The sequence below is a fragment of the Eutrema salsugineum genome, unplaced genomic scaffold (genome assembly GCF_000478725.1).
Source record: "Eutrema salsugineum unplaced genomic scaffold, Eutsalg1_0 scaffold_1, whole genome shotgun sequence".
NCBI lineage: Eukaryota > Viridiplantae > Streptophyta > Magnoliopsida > Brassicales > Brassicaceae > Eutrema > Eutrema salsugineum.
This window is the reverse complement of record NW_006256909.1, coordinates 8499997-8518771: the sequence shown is the minus strand read 5'-3', so window position 1 is coordinate 8518771 and position 18775 is coordinate 8499997. Positions and strand designations below refer to the sequence as shown.

Here is an 18775-nt window from a genome sequence, read left to right as displayed (position 1 = left end):
AAAAAGAAGAGAAAAAAGATAAATTGAAACATATAGAAGAACATAGAGTTGACGAAAACGTAAAAAAATGAGGAAAATTAACAAAAAATCCTAGACCATGAACAATAAGATCAAGATGGGTAACACAAAATAGTGAGGAAGAAAACTGATAAGGAGATGAAGAACTCAAAGTTGAAGAAGAAAACTGAAAGAAAAAGAAGAACAAAAATAGTAGATGAAAACCCGACGATGAAAAAGAAAATAAAAAGAAGAATGTAAAGATGCGAAAAAGACAAACAAAAATTAGAAAGAAAAAAAGTTTGGATAAGACAAAAATGACCAAAAAGAAGTAAAAAGCAGAAGATAACAACGGCTAATAAAAGCAAAAGAAGAATAGTAGAAGATGTTGAAGAATAAGAATTTAGAGAATACAAAGACAATAAAAATAAAACAAAGAAGAAGGGGCAGACAAATAAAACAAAAAAAAATCAACAGAAAAAACGAAGAAAAAACCGAATGAAAAAAAAATCAAGAAGTCAAAGAAGATGAATACAATACATAAGAAGAAATAGTCAAAAACAATGAAAGATAAGAAGGATAAAACAAAGAATAGAAAAGCTAAAAAATAAAGAAAAAGGAGAAGAATAAGAAAACAACGATAATATGAACAAAAAATAATACAGTGAACAAGTAAGATAAAAAAAATAGTCGGATAGGTCGAAGACAATGAACAAAAAAAATTAAATGACCAATTGGAGAAGAAAAAAGATAATCAGAAGAAGAAGTCATAAAAGAAAACCAGTAGATAGTAGAAGATGAAGAAGACAAAGTAGAAAAAGGTAAATATGATAAAAAACGAAGACAAATCAGATGAATAAGAAGCAAAGTAAAAAAGATGAAGACAATAAAGAAGAACAATTTGAAAACAAATAACGATAAAAAAAGAACTCAAAAATATAAGGAAAAAAATAAAAATGGAAAATATAAACCATGAGAGGAGTAAAAAAACAGATAAGACAAAGATCTTTAAATATGATGAAGAATTTGGAGAGAGTAAGAATAATTGGAAGAAGAGGAATAAGAATCTGTTGAAGGAGAGAAATAAAATAAAATAGAAGACAAAGTAGAAGAAGAATAAGATAGGGTAGAGAAAAAATTGGATGAAAACCTTAAAAGATGAGGAATTAGAGAAAGTAGAAGAATATGAAGATGATGTAAAGCTGAAAAACACCAGAAGAATAGGAAGTCGGTGATAACAAAAAAGACGATGGCAATGAAAAAGGAAAAGAAAAAAAATAAGAAGAAAGAGAATAATAATACATTGAAGAAGAAGAAAAAAAGAGAATAAAACCTGGAAGAGAAGAAAATCAAAAGATGTACGAGAGGAAAAAGAAAAAGATGTGGAGAAAAAGAAGAAGACGTGAAAAAGAAAAACTAGTAGAATAAAAAGTAAAAAAAGACATAGAAAATAAAGAATAAAAAAACAAAAAAACAAAAAAAATAAAGAAAGAAAAAAATGATAGAGAAAAAAAAATTAAAAGATAAAAAGAGAAAAAGATGAATAATTTATATTAATCTTATTTTAGTTTGTGTTTATTGATTTCATATACTTATTAGTATTTATTTTAAAGCTTTTAATGTTAAACAATGATTACTTTCCTAGATTAGCTTTATTTTAATTTTGTATGTATCCAATTCTTGATCTAATTATTTTTTGATTTATGATATAAAATTTTAAACACGTAGTAATACAGTATTAGTTTCGTGTACCCATAAATATATTGTCTATCGTCGTCAACACACAATGTCTAATACATTTCAAACTTGAAAGTCGAGGCGTTGATCGAGTCACCTATTTTATCATCCACCATTATTGGAAAAAACCATAAACTAACAAAAGTCTAACACCTTCCAATTCCTTTCCATTTTTTTTATAAATTGTTTTTCTTTCTCATTTATATAAACTGGTATGCTACCATCTTCAATTAGAAACAGTTAACACAGAAGCTTCGGTTTTCTCTTTTCATCTCTGTTTTTGATTTTTGGCCCTCTTTCAATTTTCCCGGGCAACACTCCGAGAAAATACCAGCAAAGTTGATCCATCTCCCAAAACTTATCCTTCAATCCAACTTTTGGTGTGTTTTTAGAGATGGGTTTAGTCAACGTGAGAGAGTTGACCTCTCTCCTCGCTGCGTTGACCATCATCGCCATAGTCGTCGTCGACGCGAGGTTCGTCGTGGAGAAAGAGAGTATAAGCGTGCTGAATCCGGAGGAGATGAGGTCGAAGCGCGACGGCTCGATCGCCAATTTCGGTTTACCCGATTACGGCGGGTTTCTGATCGGGTCAGTGGTTTACCCGGATAGTAAAACCGATGGTTGCTCTGCTTTTGCTAAAACCTTCAAGCCCAAGTTTCCTCGTCCCACTATTCTGCTTCTCGATCGTGGAGGTAAGGAACTCAAAACATCTTTGAAACCTCTGTTTTCGTTTTCATTTACTGATATTTTGGAATAAAACTTGAAAGAACATTTCTTTCCTCTAAGATTTGATCGAAACTTTGATGGATCATTCAAAGACTCAAACTTTAATAACTAGTGTCCCTTGCAACTCGCCATTTAAATTGTAGAAGCCAATAGGATTTATGGGTTGTGCTGCAATTTAGATATGAGTTTAAAGATTTGATTTTTTTTTTAACAGAAGATTTAAACTCTTATAACTCAAGTCCCTTCAAAATCCCTATGTATAGGACTTGAGATCAGGTCTTTGTTGATGTTTTAAATGTTTTTCTTTGCTCCATTAATGGATGTTACAGGTTGCTATTTTGCCTTAAAGGCATGGCACGCACAACAAGCAGGAGCTGCGGCAGTTCTTGTGGCAGATAATATAGACGAGCCATTGTTGACGATGGACTCACCAGAGGAGAGCAGAGACGCAGATGGGTTTATCGAGAAGCTAACAATTCCATCGGTTCTAATCGAGAAATCATTCGGAGATAGCTTAAGACAAGGGTTTAAGAAAGGTAAAGACATAGTCTTGAAGCTAGACTGGAGGGAATCTGTGCCTCATCCTGATCAGAGAGTAGAGTACGAGCTGTGGACTAATAGCAACGACGAGTGTGGTGCACGGTGCGATGAACAGATGGATTTTGTCAAGAACTTCAAGGGTCATGCTCAGATTCTTGAGAGAGGCGATTATACCGCGTTCACGCCGCATTATATCACTTGGTTTTGCCCATTTCAGTTCATAAACACTCCACAGTGTAAGTCTCAGTGTATAAACCATGGGAGGTATTGTGCTCCTGACCCTGAGCATAATTTCAGAGAAGGGTATGAAGGGAAAGATGTTGTCTTTGAGAATCTGAGACAGCTTTGTGTGCATAGAGTTGCGAATGAGAGTAGCCGGTCTTGGGTTTGGTGGGATTATGTTACCGATTTTCATGCTCGTTGTTCGATGAAGGAGAAGAAATATAGCATGGATTGTGCTGAAAATGTCATCAAATCTCTGAGTAAGAGTCCTTTTTTCTTTCTTTCTTTCTTTCTTTCTTTCTTTGTTATGAATTTTCAAGAATTGTCTCAGATCTACCCGTTGAGAAGATCAAAAAATGCATGGGCGATCCTGAGGCTGATACTGAGAACCAAGTTCTGAAAACTGAGCAACTAGTTCAGGTCAGTTTTTGTGCCTTTTTCTTATTGGATGGATTCATCAAGTTTGGTTACTAACTTTAATGTATGCAACTTCAAAGCTTGGCCGAGGAGAGCGAGGAGATGTAACGATATTGCCAACATTAGTCATCAATAACGCCCAATATCGAGGTTTGGATTGCTTCTTTGAAGTTTTCAAGATACGGAAATTTCTGAAGATACTGAAGATTTTTGTTGTTATTGATTGTGATTGTGAAGGGAGATTGGAGAGAACCGCTGTTCTAAAGGCGATATGCGCTGGATTCAACGAAACATCTGATCCTCCCATTTGCTTAAACACAGGACTAGAGACAAATGAATGTCTTGAAAATAATGGTGGTTGCTGGCAGGATACAAGAGCAAACATAACTGCTTGTAAAGTATGTCTATAATTGTATCAACTTGATTAGAGATATGTATCTTAAAGTTCTATAAATGTCTTGATTTGTCTCTTATCAGGACACATTCAGAGGAAGAATCTGCGAGTGTCCGGTTGTAAAAGGTGTTCAATATAAAGGAGACGGGTACACTTCATGTACACGTAAGTTGTTCACACTCAAATGTTGAGAGACCACTTTCTTGATTTTTCTTTGAATGTCCGCTTTGTGTTTGAGTTTTGCAGCTTATGGGCCTGCGAGGTGTACTATCAACAATGGAGGTTGCTGGTCTGATACAAGAAATGGCTTAACTTTCTCTGCTTGCTCAGTTTAGTGATTCTCATATAACAAAATCAAATCCTTTCCTTTCAAAGCTCTTGTTTCAATTCAATTACAAACTACTTATGCACAATCAGGACTCTGTGTCTACTGGCTGTAAATGTCCTGAAGGTTTTCATGGCGATGGTCATAACTGTGAAGGTAAGACCTCAAGAATCATGTCCTAAATCTTAACTTATCGATGTTAGTCTCGTAAAAACAGACTCATTCACCATTTATGTATCTTGTGTTTTGATTTGGCCCTATGACAGATCTAAACGAATGTAAAGAGAGTTCAGTGTGTCAATGTAGCGGTTGCAGATGCAAGAACTCATGGGGAGGATACAAATGTAGTTGTTCTGGTGACCGGCTTTACATAAAAGATCAAGATACTTGTATAGGTAAAAATTATTAATCAAGCCTTTAATTTCATAACAGAAAAAAGTAATTTACATTGCTTTAAACCATCTATAATTGCAGAGAGAAATGGGTCCAAAACAGCTTGGTGGCTCACACTCTTGATACTAGCTATCGTCGCAGTAGCCGGTTTAGCTGGTTATCTTTTCTACAAATACCGGTTTAGGGTACTCTTCCTAATTCCACAGAACCATTCTTGAATTGAACGTTTTTTGGGTTTTATATACCAACTAGCTTTTTTTTCTTTGCGGTTTTTGGCACAGTCTTACATGGACTCGGAGATTATGACGATCATGTCACAGTATATGCCACTTGAGAGCCAAAGAGCTCGTGAAGTTCCATCAGAAGCTGAGCCTTTCACACACAACTCTACAGTCTAACATTGCCTGACCAAAGGAACCAAATCTGTCTTTGTAGATTTCAGGAACAGATTCTTAGTTCCTTGCACAAAGAAATGTTTGAGATCATGTAATGTATCTATGATTTACTTTGTCAAACAAGGAAAAAAAAAAGAGTGAGATAGAGAGATAAGAGTTATGTCTATTTTCATGGCCAAAATAATGAAATTCTACAGTTGTCTTGACAAATTTGGGTGTAAAGAAGCCTTCCATAACGTTCGACCAAAAAAAAAAAAAAAGAAGCCTTCCATAACGTTGGGATGTTTTCTGTATCTACTTACAATTCTATTAAGAGGAAAGAAACAAAAAGTGGTACATGTGCTTTCATTGAATGGATTTTGTAAGTTTTAGAAATACTAGTCTCTCTTTTCCTATATGACAGAAAGCTGAGAGAGATTTATCAAGAGAAAACAAAATAAAAAATGAAAATTGCTTTCATTGAGAGTTGAACTCAAGACCTCCCGCTTACTAAACGGGTGCTCTAACCAACTGAGCTATGAAAGCTTTGCTTGACAAATGTTTTACAAGTAAATATTTATATCCATATAGTTGAAACTTGAAAACAAAAGGATAACGATGTTGTCTCCCTCTCCTAAACCCATTTCTTTTCTGGCGCTATTTCAGTTGAGGAAATGGCTTCTTCTTCCGTCTCTCTTCACTACCTGATCAACTCCTTTATCTCCAAACCTCAGGTTCTTAATCCATCTCTTCACACCTAATCTTGTTTTGTATTGATTTTAATGGGTTTTACTCATTTTTTTCTGTCCGGCCAAAGGGATTCTGCAACGGAGTTGTGCCAGCACCAAAACCCAGAAGCAGTTTCGTAAGAGAGAGACAAAATGAAGTCCGACCCATCAGAGTTGCTTCTCTTGAGAAACAACCTTTCCCTTTATTTCAGTCTCCTGCTTCTGAGGAGTCCTCCTCGTCCGAGGTACGAGTTTTTTTGAATTTATCCTTAAAAATTCAGCATAAAAAGAGTGTTATTAGGGTTTATATGAGCTCGAAAAGGTGGCGACTTTAGAAAATTCTGTGCATTTTCCCACATCTGTGAGGTTAAGTTTAGTGTTTTCTCTTCTTCACTAGCTGGAGCCAGCAGATCCGGATTTCTACAAAATTGGTTATGTTCGAAGTGTGAGAGCTTATGGTGTTGAGTTTAAGGAAGGCCCTGATGGTTTTGGTGTCTATGCCTCTAAAGATATCGAGCCTCGCCGTCGTGCTAGAGTCAGCCTTCTTAGCTCAAAGTTCACAACTTTTTTTCTTTTTTTCTTCTCTATAGATTCCTTCGTTTTAATTGTTTTCTCTTGGCAGGTGATAATGGAGATTCCTCATGAATTGATGATAACCATTAGACAGAAGCACCCTTGGATGTTTTTCCCTGACATTGTGCCTATTGGTCATCCGATTTTCGATATTATCAACTCTACTGATCCTGAGGTAATGCATTGTGTGCTATTCGATGTCATCAACTACTCGAAAGTACTCAGCTTTCTTAAAGTCTTTTCCTTGTTAACAAAGTTGCATATTTTTTTTGGTTTTATGATTGTTCTATAATGCAATCATGTGTTTGGATTTCACAGATTGATTGGGATCTCAGATTAGCGTGTCTCCTGTTATTCTCTTTTGATCGGGAAGATCACTTCTGGCGTCTCTATGGTGATTTTCTGCCTGCTGCTGATGAGTGCAGCAGCTTACTTCTAGCCACAGAGGTGGATTGATTTTTCATTTGAAACTAATCAAGTTTACTTATCGGTATTAAGAGTTATTTTTAACTGATCTTGTGATGTATGCTTGGTGGATATGTAATTCTGTGTGTTTTGTTATAGGAAGACCTTGCGGAGCTTCAAGATCCTGATCTTGTTTCAACTATTAGACAACAACAGAAACGAGTCCTAGAATTTTGGGAAAAGAATTGGGTAACGAGGCATGAAGCCTAATGTTTGTTTTTCCAACATATCTCAACATTCTTGTTATGGCTGTTTTTTCTTTTCATTGACATATTGTATTCAGCATTCAGGTGTTCCTCTCAAAATCAAAAGGCTAGCCGAAGATCCAGAAAGATTCATGTGGGCTGTTAGTATCGCACAGACACGATGCATTAGTATGAAAACTAGGGTCGGTGCTTTGGTTCAAGACTTAAATATGATGATTCCTTATGCTGGTAAGGAAGCATTTGTTTTAGTTTTACTATCTCACATTTGAAATTAGCAGTGGTTTAATCATCTTCTGTGCAGATATGCTAAACCACTCCTTCGAACCAAACTGCTTCCTACATTGGCGTCCTAAAGATCGCATGCTTGAGGTTATGTCAATGCTGGTCAATCGATTAAGAAAGGCGAAGAGGTTAGGGACTCATGTGTTCCATAACCATGTCAGCTTCACTTCACTGTTTTATCTATTGCAGATTTCAAAATCAAAAACGTTTTCGCAGTTTCTAATAATGCTTTTTGCAGATGACGATTAACTACATGCCAGGAAACAAGAACAACATGCTTATGGAAAGATACGGCTTCTCAACTCCTGTGGTAATGCTTTTTACTGCAACACATTTGTTTTAGTTTGCAAGTTTGCTTGTTTATGCAAGTTTGTTTGGGTCTGCTGCAGAATCCATGGGATGCTATAAAGTTCTCTGGAGATTCTCGCATCCATTTAAACACTTTTTTATCGGTCTTCAATATTTTTGGCCTTCCCGAAGAATATTACCATGATAGTAAGTTCATTTTCATTCGTTTCCATTCTATTAGAGAAAATAAGCAACAAAATGCTACTTATTCTGTTGATACTTACATAGTTTAAATTTGTCTGCAGGCGAGTTATCTGGAGGTGATTCCTTTGTTGATGGAGCAGTTATAGCTGCAGCAAGAACATTGCCTACTTGGTCAGACATAGATCTCCCTCCAATTCCGAGTGCAGAGAGAAAAGCGGTGAAAGAGTTGCAAGATGAGTGTCGAAAGATTCTTGCGGAATATCCCACAACTTCAGAGCAAGACCAAAAATTGCTAGGTATTATAACCATTAGTGATGTATATACACTGAGGATTTGTCGTGTAAAGATTAAAACTTTAGCTTTCCCTCGTTTTTTTTTTCTTGTTACAGATTCAATGCCGCAAGCAAGAACAACGTTTGTGACAGCAGTGAAGTACAGAATGCACAGGAAGATGTTCATTGGGAAGATCATCAAGGCACTTGACATCTATCAAGACCGGTTACTGTTTTGATCCGAAGCGAAAAAGATTTGATCTTTCTCTTTCCGGGTCAGAGCTGAGATTCGTACTTAGTCCTCATTGTTTTTGAGCTACTTAGAAACTGCACCTTAATATTGAATAGTTCTGTTTTTGTTTAGTGTAATTTTATGCGTTTGTATGGGACAGGTAGACTAAATGTGTAAGTTTGTTTTAATTGCAATCGTAAACCAATCATAAAGTCTTCTTTATTTGCTGTTTTAATGGGTTTGATTAGCCAACAAACACTTTGGAACCATGCATTGGCTTTTTCTGATCTTGAACTTGGTGGTTACAAGTAAAATCCATTTGGTGGGACTAGTTTAAGACTCAAATGTAATTAACCCTTAATTATTGGATGTTTAATCCCCATTTCTGCATCGTAGTGTTCCTTTGCAAATTTTAAGTCCCTAAACATGATTAGTCTCAAATGTTTTAGGGTAATTGTCACTTACGTCCAATTCAATGTTTTTTCTTTTGAACCTTACTAAAATTCAATGTTGCTAGTTAAAAACTGATGATTAGTCTAAATTGGAATGGATTATTACTTAAATTAATTAACCTTGTGGTTAGACTAATCAATCAAATCATATTGCGTTTCTTTTACTCTTTAGCATTACCCTTTAAAAACAAAAATTTACGGTCCAAACCAATCAAACCTACTTTGAGTTATACAGAACAATAAGCAACCCATTTTATACCTTTGGGTATTTCTATGATATCGTGACTAATATGGTTCTTAATCATTTATCTCATCTATGTAAAAAAAAATCATTTATATTTATCTTATTATAATGTATATCTTATGATATCATTTTTATACCCAAAAAATGTTTAACTTAATTATTATATCATCAATATTTTGTCCTTGAAATAAAACCACTATGTGTTTACAATTTTTGCCATGCATAATGAAATGACAAAATATAATTACCTTGAATTCAAGATCGAACTGAGTATAACCAACCAAACAAAACAAAAAAAATATATATAAAATTAAGAATCTTGACCTTTTTGGTGGATCGAAGATAATTCCTTTGTCTCATCCTTTTGGATTTAGAATCTATGCATGTTTTAATTTAAAATTTTTCCCCGTTCAATTATCGAAAAAGTTGTTGTACGTAAACTTGATTCGATCTCGCATTATCACAGTCAACCAAAATTTATATAATATTTGGAAAATGACGTAAAGTTCTTGACGAATTATGCAAATTTTATTTATAAATTATATAGGACTAAGTTCAAGCTAGATTCCGAAAGGAACAACAATTTTATATATACAACTAACCACAATTATTTAATAACTCAAAACATTAACGGAAACGGGATGAAATTGTTCAAAATCCACGAGTTATAGTTCTTTTGTTCGATGGAATAGATTGGGAAGGTATCACCGAACCAGATAAGTAGCACAATCTGATATGCTGCATAATTTGTGTAATACTGAAAAAGAATGATGATAAAAATAAAACATTTGACTCGGTAATAATATAGGGCATATCGTATAATGACGTATACGTATTAATTTTGGAAACACAACTGCTCTCCTTTATCGTGAAAGGGTTGAAGTGATGAGAAGCTAACACACTTAACCAAACCAAAAAAAAAAATCCTTCAACCAAGTCATTGTCTCAACCACTCTTTTTCCTTGGCCAAGGTCAAAGCCATGCATCACCAATTTTCTTTCTTATAAAGAATCTGATTTATTACTTTTCATAATTAACCCCTTACTTAAACAACTAAACTTCCTGAAACGTAACAGAAAGGAAGCAACTACAACTTCTCACGAAACTGGCATTTTTTGTATATTTTTGTTGGATAAAGGTTTTGAAAAACTGGCTTTTGATATATGATCAAGATCAAATGATTGATTCTCATGACTATAAATAAGAAAAAAGAGATATCGTGCAGAGTCCACATTCTAAATATTCAGAGTAGTAATCATGTTCTTCGGCGAGAGATTAAAAGGAAACTGTGAAATGAGAAATTTTGTACAATGGAATGCCGGATGGAATAGTAAGCTAAGCTTATAATGATTTATGATTATACAACTTTACAAGTTTGATATGAATACAATGGACGTCAAAAAGGGAAAATAAAAGATGTGCATATTGATTTGTATATTTTGTGGACTGTGTTTTATAATAAGACTAATGTTTTGTCAAAGTTTTTAGGCAGAGTTTAATTGTAACATAGTGTACTATACTAATAATTAACATGTCTTCACGGATAATCACGTACACACTCTTCTATATGTGTGTTTATGACCGTTGACCTTTGCCGCCATTGATAAAAAGCCGAAACATTTATCTACGAGCCTTCTCATTCCATTTTTCCCATCTCTCTCCTCTGACCTCTCTCTCTCTCTCTCTCCTTTCACATTGCCCCATCTCTTCATTAACTCTCTCTCTCTCTCTCTCTCTCTCTCTCTCTCTCTCTCTCTCTCTCTCTCTCTCTCTTTCTCTCTCTCTGTCTCAATAAAACAGTAAAAGAGAAAAGAAAGAACAAAAACATGTACAGAAGAGAGAGAAACTAGAGCGATCACATTAATTCTCAAAGTTTCTGCATTTATACAGAGAGGTAGAGTCCCTATGCACCGTTCTGATAACCAATCCTCATTCTCATTCATCATCAGTCTCTGCAACAAAAATCAAATAATGCCATAAAAACTCTACGCCATTGTCAAAAAACAAAAGAAGCCATTTGATTTCTTACTACAACAAAGAAGAGAAACATGCAGTCTCTTCTTCTTCTTCTTCTTCTGTTCGTCCTCTGTTCTACTCTCGGTTCGATTTCGGGTCAAACCGGTCCTACGCAAGATCTTCAGAATCTTCTCGAGGTGAAGAAATCTTTCGTCACGAATCCACAAGAAAACGATCTCCTCCCACAATGGAACTCTCTCAACATCAATTTCTGCTCTTGGACCAGCGTCACCTGCGACGATACCGGTTTATTCCGCGTCGTTGCTCTTAACCTTTCCGGTTTAGGATTAACCGGTTCGATTTCACCTTCGTTTGGCCGGTTCGACAACCTAATCCACCTCGATCTATCTTCCAACAATCTCGCGGGTCCCATCCCAACTGCTCTCTCCAACCTTTCCTCCTTGGAGTCTCTGTTTCTCTTTTCCAACCAACTCACCGGAGAGATCCCGAGTCAACTCGGCTCCCTCCTCAACCTCCGCTCGCTCCGAATCGGAGACAATGACCTCGTCGGAGCCATCCCGGAGACGCTCGGGAACCTCGTCAATCTCCAGATGCTTGCACTCGCCTCGTGCAGACTCACCGGTCCCATACCGAGTCAACTCGGTAGACTCGTCCGAGTTCGATCACTGATACTTCAGGACAACAATCTCGAAGGACCCATCCCGGCGAATTTAGGAAACTGCTCCGACCTCACCGTGCTCACCGCGGCGGAGAACAGGCTCAACGGGACGATACCGGAGGAGTTGGGTCGGCTCGAGAACCTCGAGATACTGAACTTGGCGAGCAACAGTCTCTCGGGAGAGATACCGAGTCAACTCGGTGAGCTGAGCCAGCTCGAGTACCTTAACTTGATGGGAAACAGTCTTCAAGGTCTTATCCCAAAGGCTTTGGTTAATCTACAAAATCTTCAAACACTTGATTTATCGGCGAATAATCTCACCGGAGAGATACCTGAAGAGCTATGGAACATGAGTCAGCTTCTTGACATGGCTTTAGCGAACAATTTTCTCTCTGGTTCTTTGCCAAAGAGTATATGTTCGAACAACACAAACTTGGAGCAACTGGTTCTGTCTGGAACTCGGCTTTCAGGTGAAATCCCTGTGGAGATTAGCAAATGCAAGTCGCTTAAACAGCTCGATTTATCGAACAATTCGCTCTCTGGCTCGATCCCTGAGGACTTGTTTCAGCTAGTCGAACTCACGGATCTCTATCTTCACAACAATACCTTGGAGGGTAAGTTATCTCCTTCCGTATCAAACCTCACAAATCTTCAATGGCTTGTGTTGTATCACAATAACTTGGAAGGCAAGGTACCAAAGGAGATCAGCTTGTTGAAGAAACTAGAAGTTCTGTTTCTCTATGAGAATCGTTTCTCAGGGGAAATTCCAAAAGAGATTGGAAACTGCACAAACTTGAAGATGATTGATTTGTTCGGGAACCATTTCAAAGGAGAGATTCCTCCTTCGATAGGAAGATTGAAAGCGCTTAATCTGCTTCACTTGAGACAAAACGAGCTCGTTGGTGACATTCCCGCCACTTTAGGTAACTGTCACCAACTGAAAATCTTGGATTTGGCGGATAATCAGCTCTCGGGATCGATTCCTTCTTCTTTCGGTTTCTTAAACGGTTTGGAACAGTTCATGCTTTACAACAATTCACTCCATGGAAACCTTCCTGATTCACTTATCAATCTGAAGAATCTCACAAGGATCAACCTCTCTCACAACAGGCTCAACGGTACGATCCTTCCACTGTGTGGTTCGAGCTCGTTTCTCTCGTTCGATGTCACCAACAACGAGTTTGAAGATGAGATCCCTCTTCAGCTAGGGAACTCTCCGAATCTTGATCGTCTCAGGTTAGGGAAGAATCAGTTCACAGGAAGAATCCCTTGGACGTTGGGGAAAATCCGAGAGTTGTCTCTATTGGATATCTCAAGCAATTCTCTCACTGGAACCATACCGCTTCAGCTCGTCTTGTGCAAGAAACTGACACACATCGATCTCAACAACAACTTCCTCTCAGGGCCTATACCTCCATGGCTTGGAAAGCTTTCACAGTTAGGAGAGCTAAAGCTTTCTTCTAACCAGTTTGATGGGTCTTTACCTACTGAGTTGTGCAACTGTACAAAGCTTCTTGTGTTATCTCTTGATGGCAACTTTCTGAACGGGTCTATCCCTCAAGAGATTGGTAACTTGGGAGCTCTCAATGTACTTAGTCTGGATAAGAACCAGCTTTCAGGTTCACTTCCTCAAGCTATGGGCAAGCTTAGCAAGCTTTACGAGCTTCGGCTATCAAGAAACAGCTTAACAGGAGAAATCCCAGTTGAGATTGGACAGCTTCAGGATCTTCAAAGTGCGTTAGACCTCAGCTACAATAACTTCACCGGAGATATACCTTCCACGATTGGGACATTACTCAAGCTGGAAACCCTTGATCTGTCTCACAATCAGCTGACCGGAGAAGTTCCTGGTGCGGTAGGGGATATGAAGAGTTTGGGCTATCTCAACCTCTCTTTCAATAACTTTGAAGGGAAACTCAAGAAACAGTTCTCAAGATGGCCAGCTGATTCTTTTATAGGCAACACAGGTCTCTGTGGAAGCCCTCTTGTTCATTGCAACAGAGCTGGGAGAGAGAACAGGCAACAAGGTCTTAGTGCGAGATCAGTTGTTATTATATCAGCAATCTCAGCATTGGCAGCAATTGCTTTGATGATACTTGTCATCGCTCTCTTCTTCAAACAAAGGCATGATTTCTTCAAGAAAGTGAGAGATGGAAGCACTGCGTATTCATCGTCAAGCTCATCTTCACAAGCTACACACAAGCCTCTCTTTCGAACAGGAGCTTCAAAGTCAGATATCAGGTGGGAGGACATAATGGAAGCCACGAATAGTCTCAGCGAGGAGTTCATGATTGGATCAGGAGGCTCTGGGAAGATTTACAAGGCTGAGCTTGAGCATGGTGAGACGGTTGCTGTGAAAAAGATTCTCTGGAAGGATGATCTCATGTCAAACAAGAGCTTCAGTAGAGAAGTTAAGACGCTTGGAAGAATCAGACATAGACATCTGGTTAAGTTAATGGGTTACTGCAGCAGCAAATCAGAAGGAGTGAATCTGTTGATATATGAGTACATGGAGAACGGAAGCGTTTGGGATTGGTTTCATGAAGACAAACCAGTGATCGAATCAAAGAAGAAGCTTTTAGACTGGGAAGCAAGATTGAGAATAGCAGTAGGATTGGCTCAAGGAGTTGAGTACCTTCATCATGACTGTGTTCCTCCAATCGTTCACCGTGATATCAAATCCAGCAACGTGCTCCTTGATTCCAACATGGAAGCACATTTAGGAGATTTTGGTCTTGCAAAGGTCTTAACTGAGAACTATGATACCAACACAGAGTCAAATACCTGGTTTGCTGGCTCTTACGGCTACATTGCTCCAGGTACTTATCTTCTTCTTCTCAAGTTTCCTAGCTTTTGCATATTCAACTGTTTGAAAATCTAATGTTTAGAAAATTGTGTTTCTAGAATATGCTTACTCGTTGAAGGCGACTGAGAAGAGTGATGTCTATAGTATGGGGATAGTGTTGTTGGAGATTGTGACAGGGAAAATGCCAACCGAGTCAGTGTTTGGCGCAGAGATGGATATGGTGAGATGGGTTGAAACACATCTTGAGGTAGCGGGTTCCACAAGAGAGAAGCTCATAGATCCAAAGCTTAAGCCTCTTTTGCCATTTGAAGAAGACGCGGGTTATCAGGTGCTCGAGATTGCACTTCAATGCACAAAAACTTCTCCACAAGAGAGACCATCTTCTAGACAAGCATGTGATAGCCTTCTCCATGTCTTCAACAATAGAACAGCCGGTTATAAGAAGCTGTAAGCTGATGCCTACAAATGATTTTGAAGACATAAAATTGCAAACTTGAATATTTTTTTGTTTTCTCAAATTCTGTATTTATCTGCTTTGTATAGAGTGGCAGTTCCACAAACACTTCTTGTTTTGACTGCATATATGTATTGGCTACTAGCAAGTCACGAAATCAAGATTGCTTTTCTATGCAACCTGAGTTTTTTTTTTTTGAATTTTTCCAATCTAGCAAAAGAAGATGTAGTTGTGAACCGTAAAAGTAATGAAAGGTTTCTCATTCGAAATTATTAGCCAGGTACAAACAGATTCAAGTGATTCAGATTGTGAAAAACACACAAATCTTTAGGTTCATAACCAAAAACACTGAGTGACAAGAGCTCCAGTGCCGAAGCAAAAGAGAACCAGCTCTAAGAAAAATGAAAAGAAAAGCTTTTACAGGGAAGATCAAACAAAACAAGCACTTGAGATTTGAGATGACTCCAGAGGAAGACATTTCTTTCCAGAAGACTTCTCACTCAATAACTAATCCCGATCTTCATCTGCATTACAACAAAAACAAACGACAAGTTTGAATATTCCCAGTCGTATAAGTAAAAGGTCAATATATAAGTATGCAAACTAATATAAATCCCAACAAAACAAGAAATGTAATACGCAAAATTCTGCCAGACCCTCACGATAAACTAGAGATTTTAACATGAAGGTAAACAAGAAAGTCCTTGAACTTAAGATGAGTAAGTGAAGACTTATCCACTCCGTTGTTTAACAGAAACTTCCACGAAGCTCTGACTAAAAGTCTAAAACTAGACACATCTACATAAGACAACTGTGGATCCTTCAAATTCGAATCTAGTTTCTGTGTATCGTATACTGCAATAGTATTGCTTGCGAGTTGCAGCCTATCTAAATCTAGAGCCAAAGAAATAATCGAACATATCTATCTTTCCACACTTATTTGAGATATTGTTAATGAAAACATTATGTAGCTCAAATTGTCTAACTTTTCATAGCAGTGCCTGACTAAACGGATTTGCAACGAGCTAAGCCTTTAGGGCGATTCTCTCAGTTGACAAACTTTCAAAAGACTAATCCTTGAGCAAGATAACAAGAACAACCAAATCACAAGAACGACACAATGTAGCCTGATTTTCAATTGTCTGGTGTAATAACACTCTAATTCCACCAAGAAACTCTTGTGATATGCCAAAATCGTTTATTTTTCTTTCTCTTCAAACGGCAGAAAAATTCGATTTACAAACAAGCAAACCCATAAAACCAAAACAAATCAAAATCTGAGAAGTTGAAGGAGGAAACAAAAGAGAGAAAATCAAAGATATACTACTAACCAAAGTAACGGCGCTCATTGGCAGCCCTGGCTTTATCGAGCATCACATCGAGATCTTCCTTGAGCTTCACATCCCATTTCACAAGCTGGTTAGCGAACACAGCACCAAGTCCCATACCCACCACATGCTCCCACGGATCTACAGTAATCCATCACCCAAAATTTCACCACAAAAACAACAACAAAAATCAGAACCAGAATCCAATCGGAATCGCATTTTCTCAACAATCCAAAATGAAAACAAAATTAGGGTAATTGCAATTGGATTCGTGGGCTTACGGCGCATGTAAGGGAGTTTGCGGAGAGCGTTGGAGTACATCTGGGTACCGAGACCCAGCAAAGCTCCAACCATTGTTGCACTCAGAGGCATCGTTTCTTCTTCTTCGATCTTCTGAAATTTGTTGAATTGCTGCTTTTGTTTTTAGTCGACGGGTCTCCGATCTCCGGTTTAGTGACTACTCGGACTTAGTTTAGCTGCACCACATTGGGCCCACATACATTTAGTGTATGTGTGTGTGTTTGTCTTCAAAAATGAAAAGTGAAAAATGTATAAGGCTTCTTTTGTATTCAAATGGGCTTCGTCCGCATAACAAAAATATTAGAGCCCAAAACCTCAAACTTAGAACAACTAATTCTAGAGATTAGTCATTCGTTTCAAACTTCAAAACTATTCATTTGTGATAATAATCACATCCAAACTTGTATAATGTATTGTTAAAAAAAAAAAATCTAGTCACCACTCTTTGAAATTAAAATTTAAAAGCATAATCCCATAATTAGACAGGTATCTTGGTTGAATATTTATAGTCATATATTTAGAAATGAATCTTGGGTTCTTAGAAATAAATGTTTAAGCCAACCCAGTAAGTATGGAAATTGTTGGAAATTCCAAACTCGACATAAACTAATTTTTATTTATATCAACCGTTGATAAGTACTAGTTTTAAAATTACTAGTTTAATTTCATTGAAGTGTTATAATCTACGCCTTCAACATGATACTATCAGAAGTTGGTTTCTGGTGGAGATTATTGATGATTAGAGACTTCTAAAATTTATACAGTGTAAAAATAAATAAAATTTTGAAAATGTTAGTAAGTCTGAACAGAAGGAGCTAAAGTAGTAGTGTTTTAGCGATGATTAAAACTACGAAATCCCAATTAGACTTGAGCTACCGTCAAAACTCTATTTACCGAAATTTAGTTAAATTCATTAATTGGAACAGAGTTTGACCCCAGATGTAAAACTCCAAATTTCGCTAGTCAAAGACTACAAAAATAGTTACCTATTATTCATTTTTTAAAAAATCACCCAGAATATTTGATTTTAGTAAATCCACCTAATAGTGTCATGAACTTGAAGAAAAAAAAGTACCCAAAAAAAGTAGTATCAATCACACGCGTCAAAGACTAAAAAATATTCCTTTGAGTTACCATATACAATAAGTGGAACGTTTATTTGATACTATAATTCATAAAATTATACAGTATATAAGAAAGAGAAATAGAATGGTTTATCTTAATGTTGATTTCATAATCATGATAATGGCTCATATTTTAACCCTTTTGTAAAAAAAAAAAAAGATAATGGCTCATATTTTGTTACATGTAAATGTGTAATTAATATGTGAGTTGGAAAAATTATCTTTTACATAACACTATTTTTTTTTTGAAATATTATAATACAATAGCACTAATCATTAAGTATATCCAGATTCTGCTCCCCAAAAACAAGTTATATCTACACAGCACTTAATCTTTTGTGAAAGATAATCCAATAACACTGATCATTAAGTATATCCAGATTCTTCTCCCCAAAAACAAGTTATATCCAGATTCATGTCCAATTAATTGATTAATAAAAGTGTTTAACTAGAAATACCTCTAATGTTACCAGTAAATTTGAAATAAAAAAGAAACTGTATCAATTAAAGGCGAGTCAACTCCCATTTAGAGAATGCCATAATTATGCTCTCCCTCTTTCTTTGACACTGTCTTTCTCTCTCTTTTTTGGGCTAAAATGTCTCTCTTATAACTTTTTTTTTTTAGTTTTCAAAGTTACAACTTATTTGGATTTTTTTCCTAAAGGTAGTAATATTATTTCCCTAAATAATATCGGTGGATTTTAATAATATCAAATCTTTTTTAAAAAAAACAGAAGAAGAATAGAGAAAAACAGCAGGACTTTTAATTTTTCTTCTCAGCCTTTTTTTCTCCATTGCTCTGTTTCGGGCTCCGTCTCTTCGCTTTCCCCTGTTTTGTCTCTTCGCTTTCCTCTTGTCAATCAAAACTTTCGTGTTTGTGTTCGAAAATCTCCATCATCATCAAATGGGGTTTTATCTGTTTCGATGCTCTTGTTCTTCTTCCCCAGAAGGGATCAAGAAATTAGAAACAGACCATTAATTTTTTTATCAAAAAAAAAAAACATATTACAGAGAAAGATCCGATTAAATAGGATTTGTGTTTTTGATATTAGTGTTG

The 18775-nt window shown here is 36.6% G+C and overlaps 4 protein-coding genes and 1 non-coding gene across 5 annotated transcripts; 3 read left to right on the top strand and 2 right to left on the bottom strand.

Annotated features, from left to right (window-relative positions):
• Nucleotides 1-1885: 1885 nt before the first annotated feature.
• LOC18029776 (vacuolar-sorting receptor 7) lies at nt 1886-5356 on the top strand. The gene is made up of 11 exons (XM_006413836.2): nt 1886-2426; nt 2790-3482; nt 3554-3642; nt 3720-3789; nt 3877-4037; nt 4117-4198; nt 4280-4362; nt 4451-4514; nt 4625-4753; nt 4833-4936; nt 5033-5356. The coding sequence occupies exons 1-11, from the start codon at nt 2129-2131 to the stop codon at nt 5147-5149; spliced, it is 1890 nt and encodes a 629-aa protein (XP_006413899.1). The 5' UTR covers nt 1886-2128; the 3' UTR covers nt 5150-5356.
• A 241-nt stretch (nt 5357-5597) lies between these two features.
• TRNAT-AGU lies at nt 5598-5671 on the bottom strand. Its single transcript has one exon. It is a non-coding gene; the product is annotated as a tRNA-Thr (tRNA).
• A 96-nt stretch (nt 5672-5767) lies between these two features.
• Nucleotides 5768-8576, top strand: LOC18029775 (protein PLASTID TRANSCRIPTIONALLY ACTIVE 14). Its single transcript, XM_024149313.1, is given in 13 exon segments — nt 5768-5859; nt 5943-6098; nt 6251-6388; nt 6476-6601; nt 6745-6873; nt 6991-7080; nt 7175-7325; nt 7399-7470; nt 7473-7507; nt 7618-7689; nt 7769-7874; nt 7973-8167; nt 8261-8576. Coding segments are annotated over 13 exon segments (1452 nt in total). The 5' UTR covers nt 5768-5799; the 3' UTR covers nt 8383-8576.
• A 2543-nt stretch (nt 8577-11119) lies between these two features.
• On the top strand, nt 11120-15109 carry LOC18029774 (LRR receptor-like serine/threonine-protein kinase GSO1). Its single transcript, XM_006413834.2, has 2 exons — nt 11120-14525; nt 14611-15109. Exons 1-2 carry the CDS (start codon nt 11120-11122, stop codon nt 14961-14963), a joined length of 3759 nt encoding a protein of 1252 aa, XP_006413897.2. The 3' UTR covers nt 14964-15109.
• Nucleotides 15110-15205: 96 nt separating this feature from the next.
• LOC18029773 lies at nt 15206-16823 on the bottom strand. The gene is made up of 3 exons (XM_006413833.2): nt 16576-16823; nt 16298-16435; nt 15206-15490 (listed from the first exon to the last, which is right to left on the bottom strand). The coding sequence occupies exons 1-3, from the start codon at nt 16664-16666 to the stop codon at nt 15474-15476; spliced, it is 246 nt and encodes an 81-aa protein (XP_006413896.1). The 5' UTR covers nt 16667-16823; the 3' UTR covers nt 15206-15473.
• Between the last annotated feature and the right edge of the window lie 1952 nt (nt 16824-18775).

What these genes read in the sequence shown, in the direction of transcription:
- LOC18029776 (XM_006413836.2), top strand. Translation starts at nt 2,129, where the DNA reads ATGGGTTTAGTCAACGTGAGAGAGTTGACCTCTCTCCTCGCTGCGTTG. An exon ending in AAACTGAGCAACTAGTTCAG is followed by an intron (nt 3,643 to 3,719) that starts GTCAGTTTTTGT and finishes GCAACTTCAAAG; the next exon opens with CTTGGCCGAGGAGAGCGAGG. An exon ending in CGGGTACACTTCATGTACAC is followed by an intron (nt 4,199 to 4,279) that starts GTAAGTTGTTCA and finishes TGAGTTTTGCAG; the next exon opens with CTTATGGGCCTGCGAGGTGT.
- LOC18029774 (XM_006413834.2), top strand. Translation starts at nt 11,120, where the DNA reads ATGCAGTCTCTTCTTCTTCTTCTTCTTCTGTTCGTCCTCTGTTCTACT. An exon ending in TTACGGCTACATTGCTCCAG is followed by an intron (nt 14,526 to 14,610) that starts GTACTTATCTTC and finishes TTGTGTTTCTAG; the next exon opens with AATATGCTTACTCGTTGAAG.
- LOC18029773 (XM_006413833.2), bottom strand. Translation starts at nt 16,666, where the DNA reads ATGCCTCTGAGTGCAACAATGGTTGGAGCTTTGCTGGGTCTCGGTACC. An exon ending in CAAACTCCCTTACATGCGCC is followed by an intron (nt 16,436 to 16,575) that starts GTAAGCCCACGA and finishes GGATTACTGTAG; the next exon opens with ATCCGTGGGAGCATGTGGTG.